Source organism: Cervus elaphus, chromosome 14 (assembly GCF_910594005.1).
Source record: "Cervus elaphus chromosome 14, mCerEla1.1, whole genome shotgun sequence".
Taxonomy (NCBI): domain Eukaryota; kingdom Metazoa; phylum Chordata; class Mammalia; order Artiodactyla; family Cervidae; genus Cervus; species Cervus elaphus.
In genome coordinates, this window is record NC_057828.1 from 42,308,509 (window position 1) to 42,329,572 (window position 21,064).

The 21,064-nt window shown below is 40.5% G+C and overlaps 2 protein-coding genes across 10 annotated transcripts in view; both read left to right on the top strand.

The window, feature by feature from the left end:
- The window catches only part of SUCO (SUN domain containing ossification factor), a 96,607-nt gene extending 91,855 nt beyond the window's left edge, over positions 1-4,752 (top strand). For 5 of the 7 annotated variants that reach the window (XM_043922862.1, XM_043922864.1, XM_043922860.1 and 2 more), the window contains 2 exons: positions 1,460-1,515; positions 2,720-4,752. In XM_043922862.1, the coding sequence (XP_043778797.1) occupies positions 1,460-1,515; positions 2,720-3,163 (500 nt within the window). In that variant the 3' untranslated portion in view covers positions 3,164-4,752. The remainder of the gene's footprint in view (positions 1-1,459; positions 1,516-2,719) is intronic. The other 2 variants (XR_006344822.1, XM_043922858.1) reach the window with 2 other exon arrangements.
- A 397-nt stretch (positions 4,753-5,149) lies between these two features.
- Positions 5,150-21,064, top strand: part of FASLG (Fas ligand) — a 62,864-nt gene continuing 46,949 nt past the window's right edge. For 2 of the 3 annotated variants that reach the window (XM_043924277.1, XM_043924275.1), the window contains exons 1-2: positions 5,150-6,192; positions 16,197-16,282. The gene's annotated coding sequence lies outside the window, so the exon portion shown is untranslated. Of the gene's footprint in view, positions 6,193-13,568; positions 13,957-16,196; positions 16,283-21,064 lie in introns of those variants that run through there. The other variant, XM_043924278.1, reaches the window with a different exon arrangement.

Sequence of the window (21,064 nt, forward strand, 5' to 3'; positions counted from 1 at the left end):
CGACTCTGTGCCACCCCATAGATGGCAGCTCACCAGGCTTCCCCGTCCCTGGGATTCTCCAGGCAAGAACACTGGAGTGGGTTGCTGTTTCCTTCTCCAGTGCATGAAAGTGAAAAGTGAAAGTGAAGTTGCTCAGTTCTGTCCGAACTCTTAGCAACCCCATGAACTGCAGCCTACCAGGCTCCTCCATCCATGGGATTTTCCAGGCAAGAGGACTGGAGTGGGAAGTGCTGTTAGTGTCTTACAAAAAACAAAAAATACAGAAAGCATTTGTATTTAATTGCTTTTAGTGGAAAATTCGATCTGAAAACCATTAGCAGTCATTCCTAGAAGTAGACATCATATTTTTTTTTTAAAAAGCAATTTGAGTGAGATTAGTAATCTAGTAGAAATGACTGTTTAAAGGAATCATTGGATATTTTCATATATTTGATGACTTTCTCAACAAGTTTCTAAGACATAATGTGAAAAATTATAATTCACTGAGTCATGTTATTAGTAAATTTCTGGCACGTGAAGTTTATTATGAATTTGTTACTTACAGACTTATGCCTGCATCAGACAATAAATCGTTTACTTTTAGTGGGTTGAATAGGACTAAAATCTTATAGCCCCTCTTTTATATGTACATTTATCTTGTCAGTAAAGCTGTCCTGAATGTGCTTAAAGTAATGAAACCTTAGAAATCTAGTATTTCTGATTTTCTTATCGTACCAGAGTGTTCTGGTATTGGTCACAATAAATCATAGTTTTGATCACAGTAAATGATAATAATAAACAATTAGAAAAAACTTCTTAAACTTCCTTTTGTGTGTATGTTCCTTGAACTGACTTTCATACTGTGTGCTTGTTGCACACAGTTAACCCATAATTGCAACACAGTGTAGACTTTATAGTCTTTTAGAAAAATATTCATATGATCTGTAAGTTTGGTATTAGCTTACCTGGTAATGTTGCTTTTGTTATCAAGTTCAGAGGGTAGAGGCTTCCCAGGTGGCTCAGTGGTAAAGAATCCACCCACAAATGCAGGAAAAACTGGTTCTATCCCCAAGATAGAAGATCCACTCTAGTATTCTTGCCTGGGAAATCCCATGGACAGAGAAACCTGGTGACCTATAGTCCATAGGGTTGCAAAAGATTTAAACACGATTTAGCGACTAAAGAAGAGGGTAGAGCTGGTCCAAAGAAGGATCCTTACTGTGTTGGCTGATAGCCAGCTGTTAGTTAAAAACTTAAGTTATTCAATGATGACCAGTCAAGCCCAGGATAAGAATGGTGCCCTCTTCTACCTTGTTGTTTTAGGCTAATTTCAAATGCATAAATACTTGTTTAACCTGTTACAAATATAAATTCACTGGTTCTGTTATAAAAATAATCATAAATGGATAATAGTTATAGTATTTAATCATAGCATAATCTACTTTACATTTTATATCTGCCTTTTTGTTTTTTCTTACAGTAGATCCAAGTGATTTGTACATTGTAGAACCCCTCAAGTTCTCTCCAGAAAAAAAGGTAATGCTTTGTTTCCTTTCGAGTGTATTGGTGTGTTATGTGGATGTAGATGAAGAAATAGCTGAAAGTTTTACTATAACCTTTACTGGCCCTTAAACTTACTGTTTATTTTCAATTATGATAATGATTTGTTTACAGGGTTGCAAACTGTGGCCCATAGGCCATATATGGCCTGTTATTTATTATGATCCTGGAACCATGTTTAAAGGGTTATAAAATAAAAGTGAATATGTAGGAGAGAGAGTATGTGACTTGAAAAGCCTAAAATACTTACTGTCTGGCTTTTACAGAAAAAACTTGCTGACCCCTTGTTGATAGTCATTCTTTATTATCAGTGCATGTCAGGCAGTGTGTGTACCTATTCCTGTAATCCTCATATCAACCTGAAAATGATACTTTCCCCGTTTTTTAAGTGAGAAAACTGAAACTCAGAATTTATATCTTCTTTAAATGACCCATTAAAGAGGTGGCAAAAATCAAAATATACTTAGGCTATTTTGGTTACAAAGTGTGGGCTTTTCCCATTTTGTCTCTGAAAGTAAGTTGTACTTATTAGAGGTCCAGGTAGCTCAGTGGTAAAGAATCTGCCTGCCAATGCAGGAGACACAGGTTCTATCCCTGGGTCTGGAAGATCCCCCAGAGAAGGAAATGGCCACCCACTATAGTGTTCTTGCCTGGAAATTCTCATGGAGTGAGGAGTCCATGAGGTCACAAAAGAGTCAGACATGACTTAACGACTAAGCAAACATTTGTCTCTAGGCTAAAGAGCTTGACCATTAAAACCAAATAGCCTAGGATTCAATCCTAACCTGGCCACTTACTACCGTGTAACTTGGACAGGGAATCAAACTTATGAACCTTGGTTTTCTCATTTGGTAGCCAAGGACAAAATGCTCACCTTTCAGGGTTAGTAAGATACACATGAAAGCAACTGGAAGAATATATGGCACATAATAAGCATTCAGATACCTAGTGTATATTCAGAGGTGACAGATAAATGAAGAATTTGGTTGAGTAGTATTACAGAGTGGAAAGGTAATTATGGTAGTACCTGTATAGAACATAACAGTGTGTTTGGCTCTTTATAATACTTTCACTTTCCACCAGGAGGTGGCACTTTACTCCAGTAGCTCAGCTCTCTAAATGTTTGATTAGGTAACTATCAGAGGTCTAATTCCTACCCTTTCTTTTACTTGTGTTAAAGAAGAAACGCTGCAAGTACAAAACTGAAAAAATTGAGACCATAAAGCCAGCTGATCCATTGCACCCTGTAGCCAATGGAGACATAAAAGGAAGAAAGCCTTTTACAAACCAGAGAGATTTTTCTAATATGGGAGAAGTTTATCACTCTTCCTATAAGGGTCCTCCATCTGAAGGAAGCTCAGAAACTTCATCACAGTCAGAAGAGTCTTATTTTTGTGGCATTTCAGCTTGCACAAGTCTGTGCAATGGACAGTCCCAAAAGACAAAAACTGAGAAGAGGGCTTTGAAACGAAGGCGATCTAAAGTCCAAGACCAAGGAAAATTGATAAAAACTTTGATACAGACTAAGTCAGGATCACTGCCGAGCCTGCATGACATAATCAAAGGAAACAAAGAGATCACCGTGGGAACATTTGGTGTTACAGCAGTCTCGGGACATATCTAAAATTAATCGAACTTTTCATATTGGAGACTTTTCTTTGTTGTTCTTTGAAGAACAGTCTGTGGTATTTGAAGGGTATGGGGAGGGAGAAAATATTAATGGGAAAAGTATTCAGAAATTATGGTTTCTGCCTTTTTAAAAAGTAGGTGGGATTATGTCAATCTTGGTTAATGAGCTGCAGTTTTACAAGACTGATCACTTCCTACAAGGACAATGGTAGACATTTTATAAAGATGTTTTTTCACAGATTAATTAATTAATTACTGGGACAAAAGTAATTTGGAAGCCCAGTTCCTTGGGTGGGATAGGAATGAAAGCCTAAACCTCTTCCTTTAGCTTTGTTCCTATTTCTTGCACCTTCCCATATTTATGTGCCTTTTGTCTATTTATAATGCCACTGGAAGAGGAGGGAGAACTTTTTCTGTCATTTGATTTCTTTTATAACTTTGTTAGTTTTTTGAAGCTGCAAACACTACAAGGCTTTAAAGTGATCTGCGCCTGGCGTTCAGTAAAGACAGTGTAAAGATCCTAAAGACTTGGCCAGGTAGACTTGTTCAGCAAACTCACCTGAAAACAGACACTTGATGGAATTTTTTGGTCTATTTTTTTAGGTAAGTGGTGATACTTTTAATGTTACTTTCAGTTAACTTATTCACACTAATTTTCTTTGGTTACTAATTCAGTGAGAGGAAAAAAAACTACATGATTTGTTTCTTCAAATGATTGGTAATTTGCAAATAATTTTTTTTTAAATAAACTCACGTGTTAAACACATTTAGCCACTTTAAGGGTTTCCTTTAGCTATGTTACATTTTAAACATTCACAATAAGCACTAATCCTCTTGACTTTGAGGTCGTTGTTATTCTCTTACAAATGGAAAATTTGGAAGTTTGTCCAGTGAGTCCAGGCCTCATAATCACTGCCTATGTACATACGCGCAGAACCAGCTAGTGAGTTTGTCTAGCCTTGTCTAATTGGTCAAGTCTAAAGGGATTATTACTCCTTGGTGTTTGCTTTGTATTGGCTACAAATGTGCAGATATACATGTGTGTTGTCAGTGTGTTTATATTCATTTTGTCTCTTTTCTTTAAAAATAATTGGCAGTGACTTTGAATCAAATGATTTCTAAGTATGTGTTTATACAGTAATGGAGTAAAAGTGGAAAGTTTCTTTTTGAAAGGGAGAAAATTCACTGTTTTGTGTTGTAAGATTTAAGTTATAAGTTATTGAGCACTTTTAGTAATAACTGTTTTAAACTTGTCTAATACCTTATGGGGGTATTGTTCATAATGTGACTTATTTAAAGCCTCTTTTGTTTGTTTAAGTTGCTGCTTTAGGTTAACAGTATGTTTTAGACGATTTACATTTTTTTCCAATCTGTACAATTAGCCATTCAGAGCAAGAGGGCCTGATTGTATAGAAACCCACTGAAAAGCGGTCCAGAGAGAGCAGAGGTAGGGCGGGGAGTTACACCGCCTGTGTGCAGCGACCAGGGTTGTGGAAAGATGACTTCCAGTGATGTAACTACGGAGCTGTAGTGCCATTAGAAACTGTGAATTTCCAAATAAATCTGAACACTTGTCTTTATTAACTACTGGCTCTTCTGTTCTTTGAAGGAGAACTTACAGACTTAATACTCTGAACATAGGTTCATTTTTGTCACTTTTAAAATTAAATATGTCAGCATCTTGTTAAATACTTGATTACATTCAGCCAGCTACAAACTGATTGAACTTTCACATAAATATTTTGTTCCCTATACAGTCAGAATTTCACCATTTCAAACACTGAAAGAGTTTTAAATATTCAGTGGATTACGCATATTGCCTTTCTCTTACTAGGTGCCATCTCTAAGACTAATAATTTTTAAATTTTTCATATATATATAAATATAGCACATTTTATAATTTGGGGTTTTTCCTCTCTGAGATTATACTTACATGAGGGATAAAAGCATAAAGTCTTGCCAATAATAGATTTGTGCCTGGTGAGAAGCAAATTATATGTGTGTGTGTGTGTGTGTGTGTGTGTGTAAAATAGGCTTTCAATGTTCCTTGGTAATCAGCTTCATTTTATTTCTTCTGATATTAAAAAAGCTTTAAAACAGTAAGAAGAAACCGAGGGATCTCTAACAGCAAGAATACAAAGTAAAGAAGTCCTTTTAAGTGGATGTTTTTTTCAGATAGAGTTATAAAATTTGAGGAATGAAATCATTTTATTAGGTAAGCCTTGCACAGAGAGGTAGCAATTCTCTATTCTCTGCCACTACACCCCCCCCCCCGACTCCCATGTTGCACGCTGACCTTTGCCAATCAAGGATTTCTTTCTCCCTAGCAGCAACTGTTTTCAGCACTGTATTGCCAGTCACTGTGCTTATTTTGCCACTTACTTGCCAGTTTTTGATGTGCCCCTAATTTGAATATGTAAACTTGTCAGCATGAATATAAAGTAGATATAAATGTATATTTGTTACCCTAGTCAAACAAATTTAAAATCACAGTATAATAAGCAACATGTCCATTTGGAATTGTTTTAATTCTCCATTTTATAGAACAAAATCATACAACAGAAGCATGAGACATGCCTTCAAACAATACAACAATGATGGCTTTCTTAAGCTCCCTTTACACCCTGATTTTTCTTATCCCATTCCCAAATCACTTTTCTTTCACTAAAAGGAAAGTTCTCTTTGCTGTAGGGGAGGGGAAAAACTGACAATCTCCAAATAACATTTTCAAATAAACCTTATTTTTTGCTAGGGCAAAGACAATGCTTCCTGTCTTTGTCCTTGACTTCCAGGAGTGACTGAAAGATGGACTTCGCTTTTACCATTTCAACTGAACACCCTTAGAAGTCAACAGCTACAGGAGAGGAATCACGACGGTGGAGGAGTAGAACGTGGACCTTATACCTCCTCCCACAAATACAGCAAAAGTACATCTATGAGTGGCATGATTCACACTGAACATCTACTGAATGCTGACAGAAGACCTCAGACTTCTAAAAGGCAAAAAAACTTCCATGTAACAAGGTAGGACAAAAGAAAAAAGAGGGAGAAAGGAATCGGGACAGGACCTGCACCCCAGGGAGGGAGATGTGAAGGAAGAAAGGTTCCCCAGCCCTCGGAAGTCCCGTCACCTGCAGGGAGATCAACCTAGTTGGAGGGGGAGCTTCAGAGCCTTGGAGGAAGAGTGCAACAACTGGTTATAGTGGAAGGACCTGCACAGATGGTTCATACCTCTGCCCCGTGTACCCTGGCTGACATGCTCATCTATTTGTGTGGGGAGGCTAGGTGCCAAAGCTCAGGCTTCAGAGTCAGACCCAGGGAGAGAGGGATTGGCAGTGTAGAGATAGCCTGAAGAGGCTGGAGAGTGGCAATAAGCGTGCACTCAGAAGAGGCGGGGGCCTGCCAGAGAGGTAAGACACCATTGTTGGGTGGGGGGGGCACGTTAGAAGAAGGGCAGGACCACCATAGGAGCTTTGTTTCCTGTACCTGGGCTCTCAGGCAACAAGACACCACCTAACATGAGCTCTGGGGGTAGGTGCAAGCTGCTGTCACCATTATGGGTTCCAGAGATGAGCACAGGCCACTCCCATAACTAGGGACCCATGAGCAGGCACCAGTTGCTCTCCTTGGGAGTAGGCAGGCTGTCACTGCTACTGAGAGACACAGGAGCAAGTGCCAGCTGCTCCCCCTGCTGTCCTGGGACCTCATGGACACTGCTGCCCCTGGGAGGCCTGGGAGGGGGTCCTGATCACAGTCCCTGCTGACTGGGAGTGTGTATGGGCCTTTGGTGTGCTTGCACACCAAATACCAAGGCAATAACAGCAAGCACACACTGCCAAAAAAGGCAGCAAGCATCAAAACTAAAAGTGGTCTTTCAATTCCAGACAAGGTGGCAGGAGTAGAACGACTTGAACTTAACCTCCTCTCAGAAAAACACCAAAATCGCAAATAACTGCTTAAAGACCATTGGCAAAAAAGACTGGAACCTACCAAAAAAGATACTTTACATCCAAAGACGAGGTCTCAATATGATGGTAGGAGGGGCCCTTTCACTGTGTAATTTTATCACAGAGGTTCTCTCCAGGAGTGAGATCTGAGCCCTATATCAGTATCCCAAACCTGAGGGCCTGGCATCAGGATGAGGAGCCCCCAGAGCATTGGCTTTGCAGGCCAGTGGGGCTTGAGTGCAGGAGCTCCACTCCTGGAGGGTACACACAAGATTTCACATGCGCTAGGACCCAGGGCAAAGCAGTGACTCCACTGGAGCCAGAACTGTATATATAGGGGCTTTCCTGGTAGCATAGTGGTACAAAATCTGCCCACCAGTGCTGGACATGTGGGTTCGATCACTGGGTCAGAAAGATCCCCTGGAGGAAGAAATGGAAATCCACCTCAGTATTCTTCCCTGGGAATTCCCATGGACAGAGAAGCTTGGTGGGCCACAAAGAGTTGGACACGAACAAGTTTGGCCTTGGTACAAAATGAAGCAGAGCAAAGGCTAACAGTTTTGCCAGGAGAACACGCTGGTCATAGCAAACACCCTCTTCCAACAACACAAGAGACTACTCTACAAATGGATAACAACATATGGTCAACACTAGATTGATTATATATTTTACAACAGAATATGGAGAAGCTCCATACACTCAGCAAAAAAGCAAAAACAAGACCTGTGGAGCAGACTGTGGCTCAGATCATGAACTTCTTATTGGAAAATTCAGGCTTAAACTGAAGAAAGCAGGGGAAACCACTGGACCATTCCAAGGATGACCTAAATCAAATCCCTTATTACACAGTGGGGGTGGTGAATAGAGTGCCTAAAGAACTATGAATGGAGGCTTGTAACTTATAGGAGGTGGTGACCAAAACCATCCCAAAGAAAAAGAAATGCAAGAAGGCAAAGTGTTTGTCTGAGGAGGCTTTACAAATAGCTGAGAAAAGAAGTGAAAGGCAAAGGTGAAGTGGAAAGATATACCCACTTGAATGCAAAGTCCCAGGGAATAGCAAGGAGAGATAAGAAAGCCTTTCTAAGTGAACAGTGTAAAGAAATAGAGGAAAATAGAACAGGAAAGACCAGAGATCTCTTCAAGAAAATTGGAGATATCAAAGGAACATTTCACGCAAGGATGTGCGCAATAAAGGACAGAAACAGTAAGGGCCTCACAGAAGCAGAAGAGATTAAGAAGTAGCAGCAAGAATACACAGCTACAAAAAAACAATGACCCAGATAACCATGATGGTCTGGTCGCTCACCTAGAGTCAGACATCCTGGAGTGTAAAGTCAAGTGGGCCTTAGGAAGCATTACTATGAACAAAGCTAATGGAGGTGATTCAGTTCCATCTGAGTTATTTAAAATCCTAAAGGATGATGCTGGTAAAGTGCTGCACTCTTTATCTGTCAGCAAATTTGGAAAATAGCAGTAACCACAGGACTGAAAAAGGTCAGTTTTCATTCCAATCCCAAAGAAGGGCAATGCCAAAGAATGTTCAAACTACCATAGAATTACTCTCATTTCTCATACTAGCACGGTAATGCTCTAAATCCTTCAAGCTAGGCTTCAAAAATACATGAACTGATAACTTCCAGATAGATGTACAAATTGGGTTTAGAAAATGCAGAGGAACCAGAGATCAAAGTGTCAACATTCGTTGGATCATAGAGAAAGCAAAGGAATTTTAGAAAAACATATTGCTTCATTGACTACTCTAAAGCCTTTGACTGTGTGGATCACAACAAAATGTGGAAAACTCTTCAAGAGATGGGAATACCAGACCACCTTACCTGTCTCCTGAGAAACCTGTATGCAGATCAAGAAGCAACAGTTAGAATCAGACATGGAACAACAGACTAGTTCAAAATTGGGAAAAGAGTACATCAAGGCTGTGTATCATCACCCTGTTTATTTAACTTATATGCAGAGTACGTCATGTGAAATGCTGGGCTAGAGGAATCCAAGTTGGAATCAGGATTGCCAGGAGAAATATCAACAACCTCAGATATGCAGATAACACCACCCTTACGACAGAAAGCAAAGAGAAACTAAAGAGTACTGTGATGAGGATGAAAGAGGAGAGTGAAAATGTTGGCTTAAAACTCAACATTCTAAAAACTAAGATAGCGGCATCTGGTCCCATCTCTTCATGGCAGATAGAAGAGGGGAAAGTGGAAATAGTGACAGATATTATTTTCTTAAGGACTTCAAAATCACTGTGGATGGTGACTGCAGCCATGAAATTAAAAGACACTTCTTGGAAGGAAAGCTATGACCAACTTAGAGAGCATATTAAAAAGCTGAGACATCACTTTGCTCAACAAAGGTCTGTCTAGTCAAAGCTATGATTTTTCCAGTAGTCATGTATGGATGTGAGAATTGGGCCAAAAAGAAGGCTGAGCACCAAAGAGATGATGTTTTCAAATTGTGGTGTGGGGGAAGACTCTTGAGAGTCACTTGGACTGCAAGAAGATCAAACCAGTCAATCCTAAAGGAAATGAACCCTGAAAATTCATTGGAAGGACTGATGCTGAAGTTGAAGCTCCGATACTTTGGCCACCTGATGTGCAGAGCCAGCTTATTAGAAAAGATCCTGATGCTGGAAAAGATAGGGCAGGAGGAGAAGGGGACAATAGAGGATGAGATGATTGGATAGTATCACTGACTCAATGGACGAGTTTGAGCAAACTCCAAGAGATAGTGCAGGACAGGAAAGCCTGGAGTGCTGTAGTCCATGAGGTTGCAAAGAATCAGACATGACTTGAGTGACTGAACAACTATATATGTATGTATATGTATATATACATGTATATAATAAAATACTATTTAGCCTTAAAAGAGAATGAAGTAATGCCTTTTGCAGCAACATGGATGGACCTGGAGATTATCTGACTAAGTGAAGAAAGTCAAACAGAGAAAGACAAACTGTGTGATACCACTTACATGTGAAATGTGAAAAATTGTACGAGTAAACCATAGAAAACATAAGTAGAATCATGATGTAGAAAACCAGCTTATGGTTTCCAAAGGGGAAGTAGAGAGGGATAAACCGTGAATCTGGGATTAAGAAATGCACACTACTATACATAAAATAGATAAACAAGGACTTACTGTATAGCACAGGGAGTTATATTCACTATTTCATAATATGAGAAGAGTATGAAAAAGAAATATATGTATAACTGGACTATACACCTGAAACTAATACAACACGGCAAACCAATTCTACTTCAGTAAAAAGAAAAAGGATGAGTTTTTTTTTTTCAAGAGATATTTTATTCAATGAGGTAAAATATTTTGTGATCATTATGTATTCGGGATGGACCACCACAACCCTTAACCTTGAGGGGTAAGGAAGTTTGCACAATCCAATTCTAAGAACCAGGCAACACTCAGTAGAAATGAACAGTATTTTATCACTGGTCACGAAAGGTCTGCTCTCCCTAGGAGCAGGCAATCAGAATTCTTATCTATTATGGTTTATGGAACTTTAAAGAGTAAGTATAAAAATGACTCAAAATCCCCACATGAAAAAGAATATTGATTTGAGGGAGTGTGAAATGTTAATGTGTCTCACATCAAAGAGGCTCAGCTTAAATATAACAGCTAGTAACACAGCAGAGAACGGAAATTGTGGCTCTTCTTTTCTCCCCCAAGAGTCTCTGATCTCCCCCTACAGCCCCAGAGCACCCTTCACATGAATCGCACAAGGCCTACTAGGGTTTTGAGCTGCATGTTTCTATGAATTCCAGAGTGACCCAAGTTTATCCACTCAGAAATACCTTAAATATTTATCACAGGGCCATATTGCCTATCCCAGGCTAACTCTGGCCATTGTTTGCCTAATTAGGTGTGCGCCATTGCTCAGTCATGTCTGACTCTTTGCGACCCCATGGACTGTAGCCCACCACGCTGTTCTGTCCGTGGAATTTACAGGCACGAATACTGGAGTGGGTTGCCATTTCCTCCTCCAGGGGACCCAGGGTTCGAACTAGTATCTCTTGCGTCTCCTGCATTGACAGGTGGGTTCTTTACCACTAGTGCCATCTGGAAATCCCTGGCCATTGTTTGCCTAATTATAGTTAGAGCAAATACAGAACCGTAGGCATTTTAGAGTGTTGTGGTTTTTTTTTTTTTAACTATAGTATGGATCAGTTTAGAGCTATATCTCTGACAGCTTCTCCCATGACTCAGTGATAAAGAACACTTTGCAGTGCAGGGGACGTGGGTTTGGTCCCTGGGTCAGGAAGATCCCCTGAAGGAGGAAATGGCAAACCACTCCAGTATTCTTGCCTGGAAATCCTATGGACAGAGGAGCCTGGCAGACTACAGTCCATGGGATTGCAAAAGAGTCAGACTCTGCTACACACACACACATACACACTGACAGCTGTTTGATTGTAAAAAGAAGTAATCTTCTTTGCATGTTATCAGGAGTGAGAGTCTGAACTGTAAACTTATTGAGAGACTATTGTCTACAATAAAGAAATGATCATCTATTTTTGAAAAGTGGCTGTGGATCTGTATTTCTATTCTGTAATATTCATGAAAGAGGAGTCACATAACAGAAAGACAATTAAATGAAATTTAAGGAAATGATTTGCCCTCAAGATTGCCACTGGGGAACATTAATTACTAATAAATTTTCAACTTCCTATAAGAAAAATTACAGATGCAAACTTCCACTGGTAGTTAGATGAACTTACTTCCCCCTCATCACAAGTTTTATAGGTGTAGGACTTTTTCTGTGGAATCAAGTAGCTTAACTGATTTATTACCTTTGGTTCAAAAAGGATCCAACAGATGACACTTTATTGCCCGACCCATTTCAAAGCTTTTCCCTATTCAAAACTTTTCCTGAGTAACAGCACCCAGTACTTTGTTTTTATTTTTTAAATTTGAATAAACTTTTAATTTAATCAAATATATATCCAAAATATTAACATTTCAGCATGCCACCCAGTACTTGAAAACCCTCATAGATCCAAGAATACATTCTCCTAATGTATTTAGAAGGGCCAAGCAGACCCAGTCCAGGTGCTGCTGGGCTATGTCAAGTCTTGTCTCATTTTCTTTCATGGCATAGCCTCACAAGAAGAGAAAGTCAGTTCTATCTGATCTCCTGCCTTAGTCTGGGCCTGCTCCTGTCTCTCATGAGCACAGCTTGGACAAGTCCATGTGGACATCCACATATTTGCCTGCACACATACATGTGACTTCCATGAAACAAACCTCATAACTTTCAGATGAAGACTGTGTACATGCTCATTTGGAAGAAGATGTTCTAACAACGTTCATCCTTTCACATATCCCTGTACTATTTTATCATTATAGTATAATGATAAAAATTTTCTTAGATATCTGTCTCCTCTCCCTCTCTAAAACTGTAAGGTTTCTGAGATTAAATACTTAAAAGGATATGCCTTGTTCAGTTATGTCTTAACTCATGTTCAGTTCATTTCAGTCGCTCAGTCGTGCCTGACTCTTTGCGACCCCATGAACCACAGCACGCCAGGCCTCCCTGTCCATCAGCAAGTCCTGGAGTCCACCCAAACCCATGTCCATTGTGTCGGTGATGCCATCCAACCATCTTATCCTCTGTCATCCCCTTCTCCTCCTGCCTTCAATCTTTCCCAGCATCAGGGTCTTTTCCAATGAGTCAGCTCTCCGCTTCAGGTGGCCAAAGTATTGGAGTTTCAGCTTCAACATCAGTCCGTCCAATGAACACCCAGGACTGATCTCCTTTAGGATGGACTGGTTGGATCTCCCTGCAGCTCAAGGGACTCTGAAGAGTCTTCTCCGATACCACAGTTCAAAAGTATCAATTCTTTGGTGCTCAGCTTTCTTTGTAGTCCAACTCTCACATCCATATATGACCACTGGAAAAACCATAGCCTTGACTAGACAGACCTTTGTTGGCAAAGTAATGTCTCTGCTTTTTAATATGCTGTCTATGTTGGTCATAACTTTCCTTCCAAGGAGCAAGCGTCTTTTAATGTCATGGCTGCAATCACCATCTGCAGTGATTTTGGATCCCAGAAAAATAAAGTCAGCCACTGTTTCCACTGTTTCCCTGTCTATTTGCCATGAAGTGATGGGACCAGATGCCATGATCTTAGTTTTCTGAATGTTGAGCTTTAAGCCAACTTTTTCACTCTCCTCTTTACTTTCATCAAGAGGCTCTTTAGTTCTTCACTTTCTGCCATAAGGGTGGTGTCATCTGCATATCTGAGGTTATTGATATTTCTCCAGTTAAATTCTGTCTAAAACATCATTTGGGTTACTTTGCCATTATGATGCTTCCCCAAGAAAAAATGCAGAGGCCTCAGGCAGGGCTGTTTTAAGACAGTCTGTAAACTTAGGAACCTCATTCTAGTGAGCAGGGGTTGACAAGAGAAATGCAAAAAACAGCCATTAATATAATATCATGTTTAAGTGCTCTAGTAGTGATATGAGGAAAAATTGTAGGAACACAGAGGGTGTACCCCTGCCTGGGCAGAGCAGATTTCAGAGAGAAATTGAATGAATAGGAGTTTCCCAGGCAATGGAAGCAGTGGTGGTGGACATTGTTGGGCAAGGGTTGGAATTGGGACTACCCTGAATGGCAATCAGGAGGGCATTTTACCCACAAAAAGGCCCCAAAAGCTCAGAGGCATAACGCACAATGAGCTTCATGACCATAGCTGGTCACTAACCAGATGGACTTCAGTTTCTCTCCCAGGGCAAAGATCATCAGATCTTACCTCTCTTCTTGGCTTTCTCTTATTATATGAAGATGCCATTATTGAAACACCACGTGAGTTTTTCTGCTTATGGAGATTAATTAGTAGGTGTGGGGCCTCCAAATATAATCTCTTCTCTGTTGTTACCAAACCAAACTTGGGTCCGCTTGCCCGTGAGAGTAAAGCCAGTCTCCAGACACCAGGTTGTGGTCAAAGAAAGGGCAGCATTGGTTGCAGGGTGCCAAGCAGGGAGTTCGGGACAGCTAGTGCTCAAAACCTGTTTGGTGGCTCAGACAGTAAAGAATCTGCCTGCAGTGCATTAGACCTGGGTTCGATCCCTGGTTTGGGAAGATCCCCTGGAGACGAGAATGGCAACCCACTCCAGTATTCTTGCCTGGAGAATCCCATGGGCCAAGGAGCCTGGCAGGGTGCAGTCCATGGGGTAGTAAGAGTCGGACACAGCTGAGCAACTTTCATTTCACTTCAGTGCTCAAAAAGCTTGAACTCCCCAGTGGATTTCAGCGAGGCATTTTGCATCTCAGGGCATGGGATCAGCTCATGGACAATTCTCTGATTGGTTGATGGTGAGGTAATAGGGTGGAGTTATAGGGTTAACATTGTTAATCCTCAGGCTCCAGTAGGTTGGAGCCTCTGTGCTTGTATTAAGTAATTTCTTCCATTTGGTGGTAGATTTTCCCTGGGTTGGAAAACTCCCCTGAAGAAGGGAATGCAACCCACTCCAATATTCTTGCCAGAAGAATTCCATGACAGGGGAGCCCAATGGGCTATGGTCTGTGGGGTCACAAAGAGTCAGACACAACGGAGCAGCTAACACTTTCACTTTCACTTTAGCATCTGTAAAACAACTCCGGAAATGTGCATCAGATACTGTTATCTAGGTACTTCCGAGAGGAGCTAAAGCAGAAGACATGGGATCCCCCATAGGGTCCCGCTCAGTTACATTGAGACTGGAGGCTTATGTTTGAGATAATGGCCAACTGGGATTAAGAAAGTAGCCTTTGCCGTGAATATGGATCCTTACAGGTCCTTTCTATGATGGGTTAACCAGTTGAATTAATTTATATGTCTATAATCTGTGACACTTTAGGAATTTTTAATCCCTTTCAGGCAAGGGGTGGGGAAAAGTGCCACTTCCTCATTTTCTTCATTGCCTTTTTCCATGAAGCACATAGAAAAAAATTCCAAAGACAAATAAGCTTGAGGCTGGTGCACTGGGATGACCCAGAGCGATGGGATGGGGAGGGAGGTGGGAGGGGGGTTCAGGATGGGGAACACATGTAATCCATGGCTGATTCATGTCAATGTATGGCAAAAACCACTACAATATTGTAAAGTAATTAGCCTCCAACTAGTAAAAATAAATGGAAAAAAAAGACAAGAGAAAAATCTAAATTTTTAAATTGGCATGTGCTGTGCTTAGTTGTGTCCGACTCTTTGCAACCTGTGGACTGTAGCCCTCCAGGCTCCGCTGTCCATGGGATTTCCCAGGCAAGAATACTGGAGTGGGTTGCTCTTTCCTTCTCCAGGGGATCTTTCCGACCCAGGGATGGAACCCGTGTCTCTTGCGTCTCCTGCTTTGCAGGCAGATTCTTTACCACTGAGCTACCAGGGAAGCCTCAGTAATTGGCCTGGGAAAAACTAAAGACACAAATGACCAGGAAGATTGAGTTCAGAAGTCTGGATCAAAACCAAGATAAATCTTGACACGTATTTTATTTCAGGAAAATTTCCCTCTTCCATATTAACTCTCCCTTATGGAAGAATTAACGTCACATCAAAGAGGTGACCCACCTGGAGGAAGGATTTTCCTTGAGTAACTCAAAGACTGAGGACACATGTGGGATCCACTTCTAATTATTCAAAATGTTTCCAGGTGTGTGCCTTACAGTAGAGGGGAGTGTGGTGTAGAGTGTGAATCTCTCTGCCTAGGGATCCGTTGGGTTTCCCTGGACACCCAACCTTTGAGAAGCAAGGGTCTGGGATGGAAGTTCATCTGAGCTTGGAGAAGGTGTCTGAGGAACCTGAAAGTCCCTGCAGAATTTCAAGTTAATTCTTATTTGTCTTTTGCTTTTATCAGTTTCTCAAATGACTCTTTCACTCTCAACTAGGTTTAAAATCCCAAGTTTGACAAAATGTATTTTAAGTCCTTCCTGCCCCTCCCCCTCCTTTTTAGGGTCAGGGTCAGTGGTGGGAACAAATCTGGTGAAGTTTCTTTCTTTTTTTTTTTTTTTATTAGGAAAGTGATTTCCTTTTTTAAAAAAAACATTGTTAAAAATTTATTTGGCTGTGCCAGGTCTTTGTTGCGGCACACAGGATCTTCATTTCAGGATATGACGACTGAGCCGGCAGAAAAACTGCATCTTGTCTCAGCCTGGAGAGGTAATAAAAGACATTCTTACACAAAGTAGGGGATGGGGGCTGGTTGCCAGAAAGACAACCCCCAATTTCTGGGGAGGGTAGAGGGGCTGGAGATTGAATTAGTCACCAGTGGTCAATGCTTTACCCGATCACACCTACATAATGAAACCTCCATTAAAAACCCCTAATCAATGGCGTTTGGAGTCTGAGGTTGGTAAGCACAGGTGTGCTAGGAGGGTTGTGTGACCTGAAACAGCATGGAAGCTCGAACCCTGTTTTATAGCCAGACAGTCAGAAGTATGGGAGGCCCAGGACTTTCGATTGGCACCTGAAGTGGGACACAGTCTGTGAGATTGAGCCCTTAAATGCTGAGGCACTCTGGGAAGTTAGTGTCAGAACTGCATTGAGTTGTTGAATACACAGTTGGTGTCTGGAGAATCAGAGAACTGGTTGTTGGTGGTGGAAAAATAACTCCTGAGTGAGACTTTCATCATAGTGATTCTCAAAGCACATTCCCATGGGACAGTGGTGTTTGTGGAGATGACTGAGGTTTTCTGTGGTGATTGATACTTGAATAATGATAGTTTTTAAAATTTGCTGGAAAAAAAGTGTAGAGGTTCTCAAATTGTGCTTCATGAAAACAAAATTCAGAGATCCACTTAACACCCAGAGAGGCACATTCAGTGCCTGACCTGATGTGAAATAACATCTGACTTGGTATCAGAGAACTTTGTTCAGCAGCAGGGAATCCAGGTATTCTGTCTCTAAGACTAGTATGAAAAAGCAAGTAGAATTTGGTTCTGATTTTGATTTGGCTATTTATAAACATTTTCACCATGTGCAAATGTTTGACCATTTCTAAGTCTCAGTTTTCCTTTCTTTTACCTAGTTTTTCTTTTCTTTCTTTCTCTCTCTCTTCCTTTCCTCCTTTCATTTTTCTTCTTTTCCCCTCTGTCCCTCCCTCCCTTCCATCAATTATTACCTACTATCATCTATCATTTCCATCTCTCCATCTATGGTAGACAAACTACTCATCAGTACCTATTTTCTTTTACTTCTAGGCATTTAGAACATATACACACACCCTCCCTCCCTCTCCCCCTCCTTCCCTCCCTCACTGAGGAGAAGTGATGATTTGTGTTCTTTTCAGCAGAAACACTGAAGAGCTGGTGGCAGTGTTCCATCTTTCCTTCTCCCTGCTGACAGTGTAAATGTGATGCCTCAGCTGACTAGGGTCCCTGAATGAAGACATAGTGGAGCCCAGCCATTGTGCACTTTCTGTGCATGAGAAATATGCTGTTGTGTTAGTCCAGTGAGACTTGGGGGTTATTTGTTGCTTAACCCACCTTCACATGACTAATGCATCATCTTGCCTTGTTCCAAAAAGAAGTTAAAGTAGCTTAAAAGAGAAATAGAGCACAATAGGATAAAAAAGTAACTGAGTAAATTAAGGATAATATATAATAGCATTTACCTCATAGAATTATTGGGAGAAGACATAAGTATTTATCAGTTGTGATTGACAGTAGATGTAAAATATGAGACTTCATTTCATTTTTATGTTTGGATCTTTCTTTTTTTTCAAGATTTACAACAATCTTTAATGATAAAAGAAAGAAAAGGGAAATTCCAAAGCTCTTATTCTTACTTTAAAAAGAACTTCCCAAGTATTATACTTTTCAGAAAACAGATAACAATTCAAATATTATTACAAGGACAATGAATTATGAAATGAATCAGTCAGAAATGGAGAATGTTAGAACTTAACAGGTTACATTCACAGGACAAAGTGGGTCCTTCCTTCTATATGATGGTCCCTCCCCATCCCAGAGACCTCTTTCACTTTCTGCTATGCTCAGGGAGCCCTTCCTTGGAAGGAAGCCCTTCCTGTCCTCAGGGACCCACTTACTTTACAGTTACAACCCAATTTCTTCCACCCCACCCACATTATCACCCTAGTTTACTTATTTTTTCCATTGTACTTATCAATATATGCCATATTACATCTTTTTAAAATTTACTTGATATCTTCTCCAACCCTGGAATGGAAGCTCCATGAGGACAGAGGCCTTTATCTACTTTTGTTTACTACCGTATCCTCAGCACCTATAACAGTGCCTGACGTTTAGTGTCAGTGCTCAATAAAGTTTTTTGATTAAGTTATTGACTTGATAGGAGTTTCCAGAATCCTTAGTGCAGACACCAAAATGAATAAAATAGCCAGTTGCCTGGCACTCTAGAGTTTGTGTGACCAAGACATATGCACCACACAGAAATGTCTTCTTCATGTAGACCCTCCTTGACCTTGATCTGTTAATCCATACCTTCCCTGTCTCCTCCCTTTCCTGTGTTCTGGTTGTGAAAGATGCTACCCACTAGACAGACTTTAACAAAAATAATAATGAAAAGTAAAATTAAATAATGGTTAACATTTATTGAGCACTTATGATGTGCTTGCTTCAAGGCTAAGTAATCCCATTCATAGTTTAATTTGAATTTCAAACACTCTAAAGTTAGTACTATTGTTGATATTTTCCTTATTTTAAGGATGAAGAAATTGAGTCTTAAAGATGACAAATAATACCCTTAAGGCCACATTCTGAATAAGTGGCAACGTGTGTGTTTCAGTTACCTTTGCTCTGTAACAAGTCACCAAAACACAGTGGCTTAAAACAATTTACTAATATTTATCATGGTTCTGTGGGTTGAAAGGGTTCAACTGGCTGGTCCTTGCTTGGAGTCCCTCATATGATGGACCTCTTTGTATGTAGTTAGATGGGTTCTGAGCATCAAGATGGCTTTCACATGTCTGGCATCTCAGTTGAGACACTTGGGGACTCTGTCTACATGGCGTCTCCCCATTGTTAGCTTGGGCTTCCTCCCAGCATGGAGGCCTCATGGTAGTCCAACTTCTTGTGTGATGATTAGCTTCTTATGAATTGTCCTTAGGAGTCACACAGTGTCACTTCTGTCTCATTATATTTGTTGCATCGTAATAACTCAGTTTCACTGTGGAAGGTCATAAATACCAGTATTTATGGGTATGGGTCATTGGGAGATTATTTTGGAGAATTGCTGTCACGTTGGGATCTTTAAACCAGACATTCTGAACTCAGATTAAGAGGTTGCAAACCCATTTATCAAGATGGAATAGCAGTTGACATGTGAAGAAGGAAGCCGCCTTGCTTGTCTTGCTAGGACAATTGAGATTGGAAAAGATCCTGGTGAACTCAAGGGGCAGTCTTATTAAAAACCACTAGCTATCTTTACGGTTACCGTCAGCTGAATTGCCTGGCAGGACTACAGGATCCGTATTAATGCATCCTCTGATTATTAAAGGGAATCTTGAAACCTAGTTTGTTTGCTTTTATAAAATACCCTAATTTAGATTTTTTTTTTCCCACCTAGGCTATTACAGAGTATTGAGTAGGTCCTTGTGCTATATAGTAGGTCCTTATTAGTTATCTATTTTATATATAGTAGTGTAAATATGTCCAAGAGTGGGTATATGTTTATGTATAATTGAGTCAGTTTGCTATACACCTGAAACTAATACAACATTGTAAATCAACTACACTCGAATAAAAAATTTAAAAATACCCTAATTTAAAAAGCACAGCATAGGTCAAGCAAAGCCCTCCCATGTTTGGCCCATGGGCTGCCAGTTTTTAAAAAATTTTTATTTTATATTGGAGTATAGTTGACTAACAATATGTGTTAGTTTCAGATGTACAGCAAAATGATTCAGTTATACACATATCTATTCTTTTTCAAATTCTTTTCCCATTTATGTTGTTACATAATGTTGAACAGGGTTCCCTATGCTATGCAGTAGGTCCTTATTTATTTTAAATATACAGTTCAGTTCAGTTCAGTCGCTCAGTCGTGCCTGACTCTTTGCGACCCCATGAATCGCAGCACGCCAGGCCTCCCTATCCATCACCAACTCCTGGAGTTTACTCAAACCCATGTCCCATCGAGTCAGTGATGCCATCCAGCCATCTCATCCTCTGTCATCCCCTTCTCCTCCTGCCCTCAATCCCTCCCAGCATAGGGTCTTTTCCAAAGAGTCAGCTCTTTGCATGAGGTGGCCAAAGTACTGGAGTTTCAGCTTCAGCATCAGTCCTTCCAGTGAACACCCAGGACTGATCTCCTTTAGGATGGACTGGTTGGATCTCCTTGCAGTCCAAGGGACTCTCAAGAGTCTTCTCCAGCACCATAGTTCAAAAGCATCAATTTTTTGGCACTCAGCTTTCTTCACAGTCCAACTCTCACATCCATACATGACCACTGGAAAATAGTAGTGTGTGTATGTGGAGGAGGAAATGGCAACCCACTCCAGTGTTCTTGCCTGGAGAATCCCAGGGACGGGAGCCTGGTGGGCTGCCGTCTATGGGGTTGCACAGAGTCGGACGTGACTGACGTGACTTAGCAGCAGCAGCAGCAGCAGTGTGTATATGACAATCCCACATTCCACATTTATCCCTCCCCCACCTTTCCCCTTTGATAACCATAAGTTTGTTTCTTAAGACATTCATTTGTATCAGTTTTTTAGATTCTGCATATGAGTGGTATTATATGAATTTGTCTTTCTTTATCTTATTTCACTTAGTTTGATAATCTCAAGGTCCATCCATGTTGCTGCAAATGACTTTATTTCATTATTTTTAATGGCTGAGTAGTATTTCATTTGTGTGTGTGTGTACACATCTTCTTTATTCATTAATCTGCCAATGGACATTTATGTTGCTGCCATGTCTTGGTTACTGTAAACAGCACTTCAGTGAACATTGGGGTGCATGT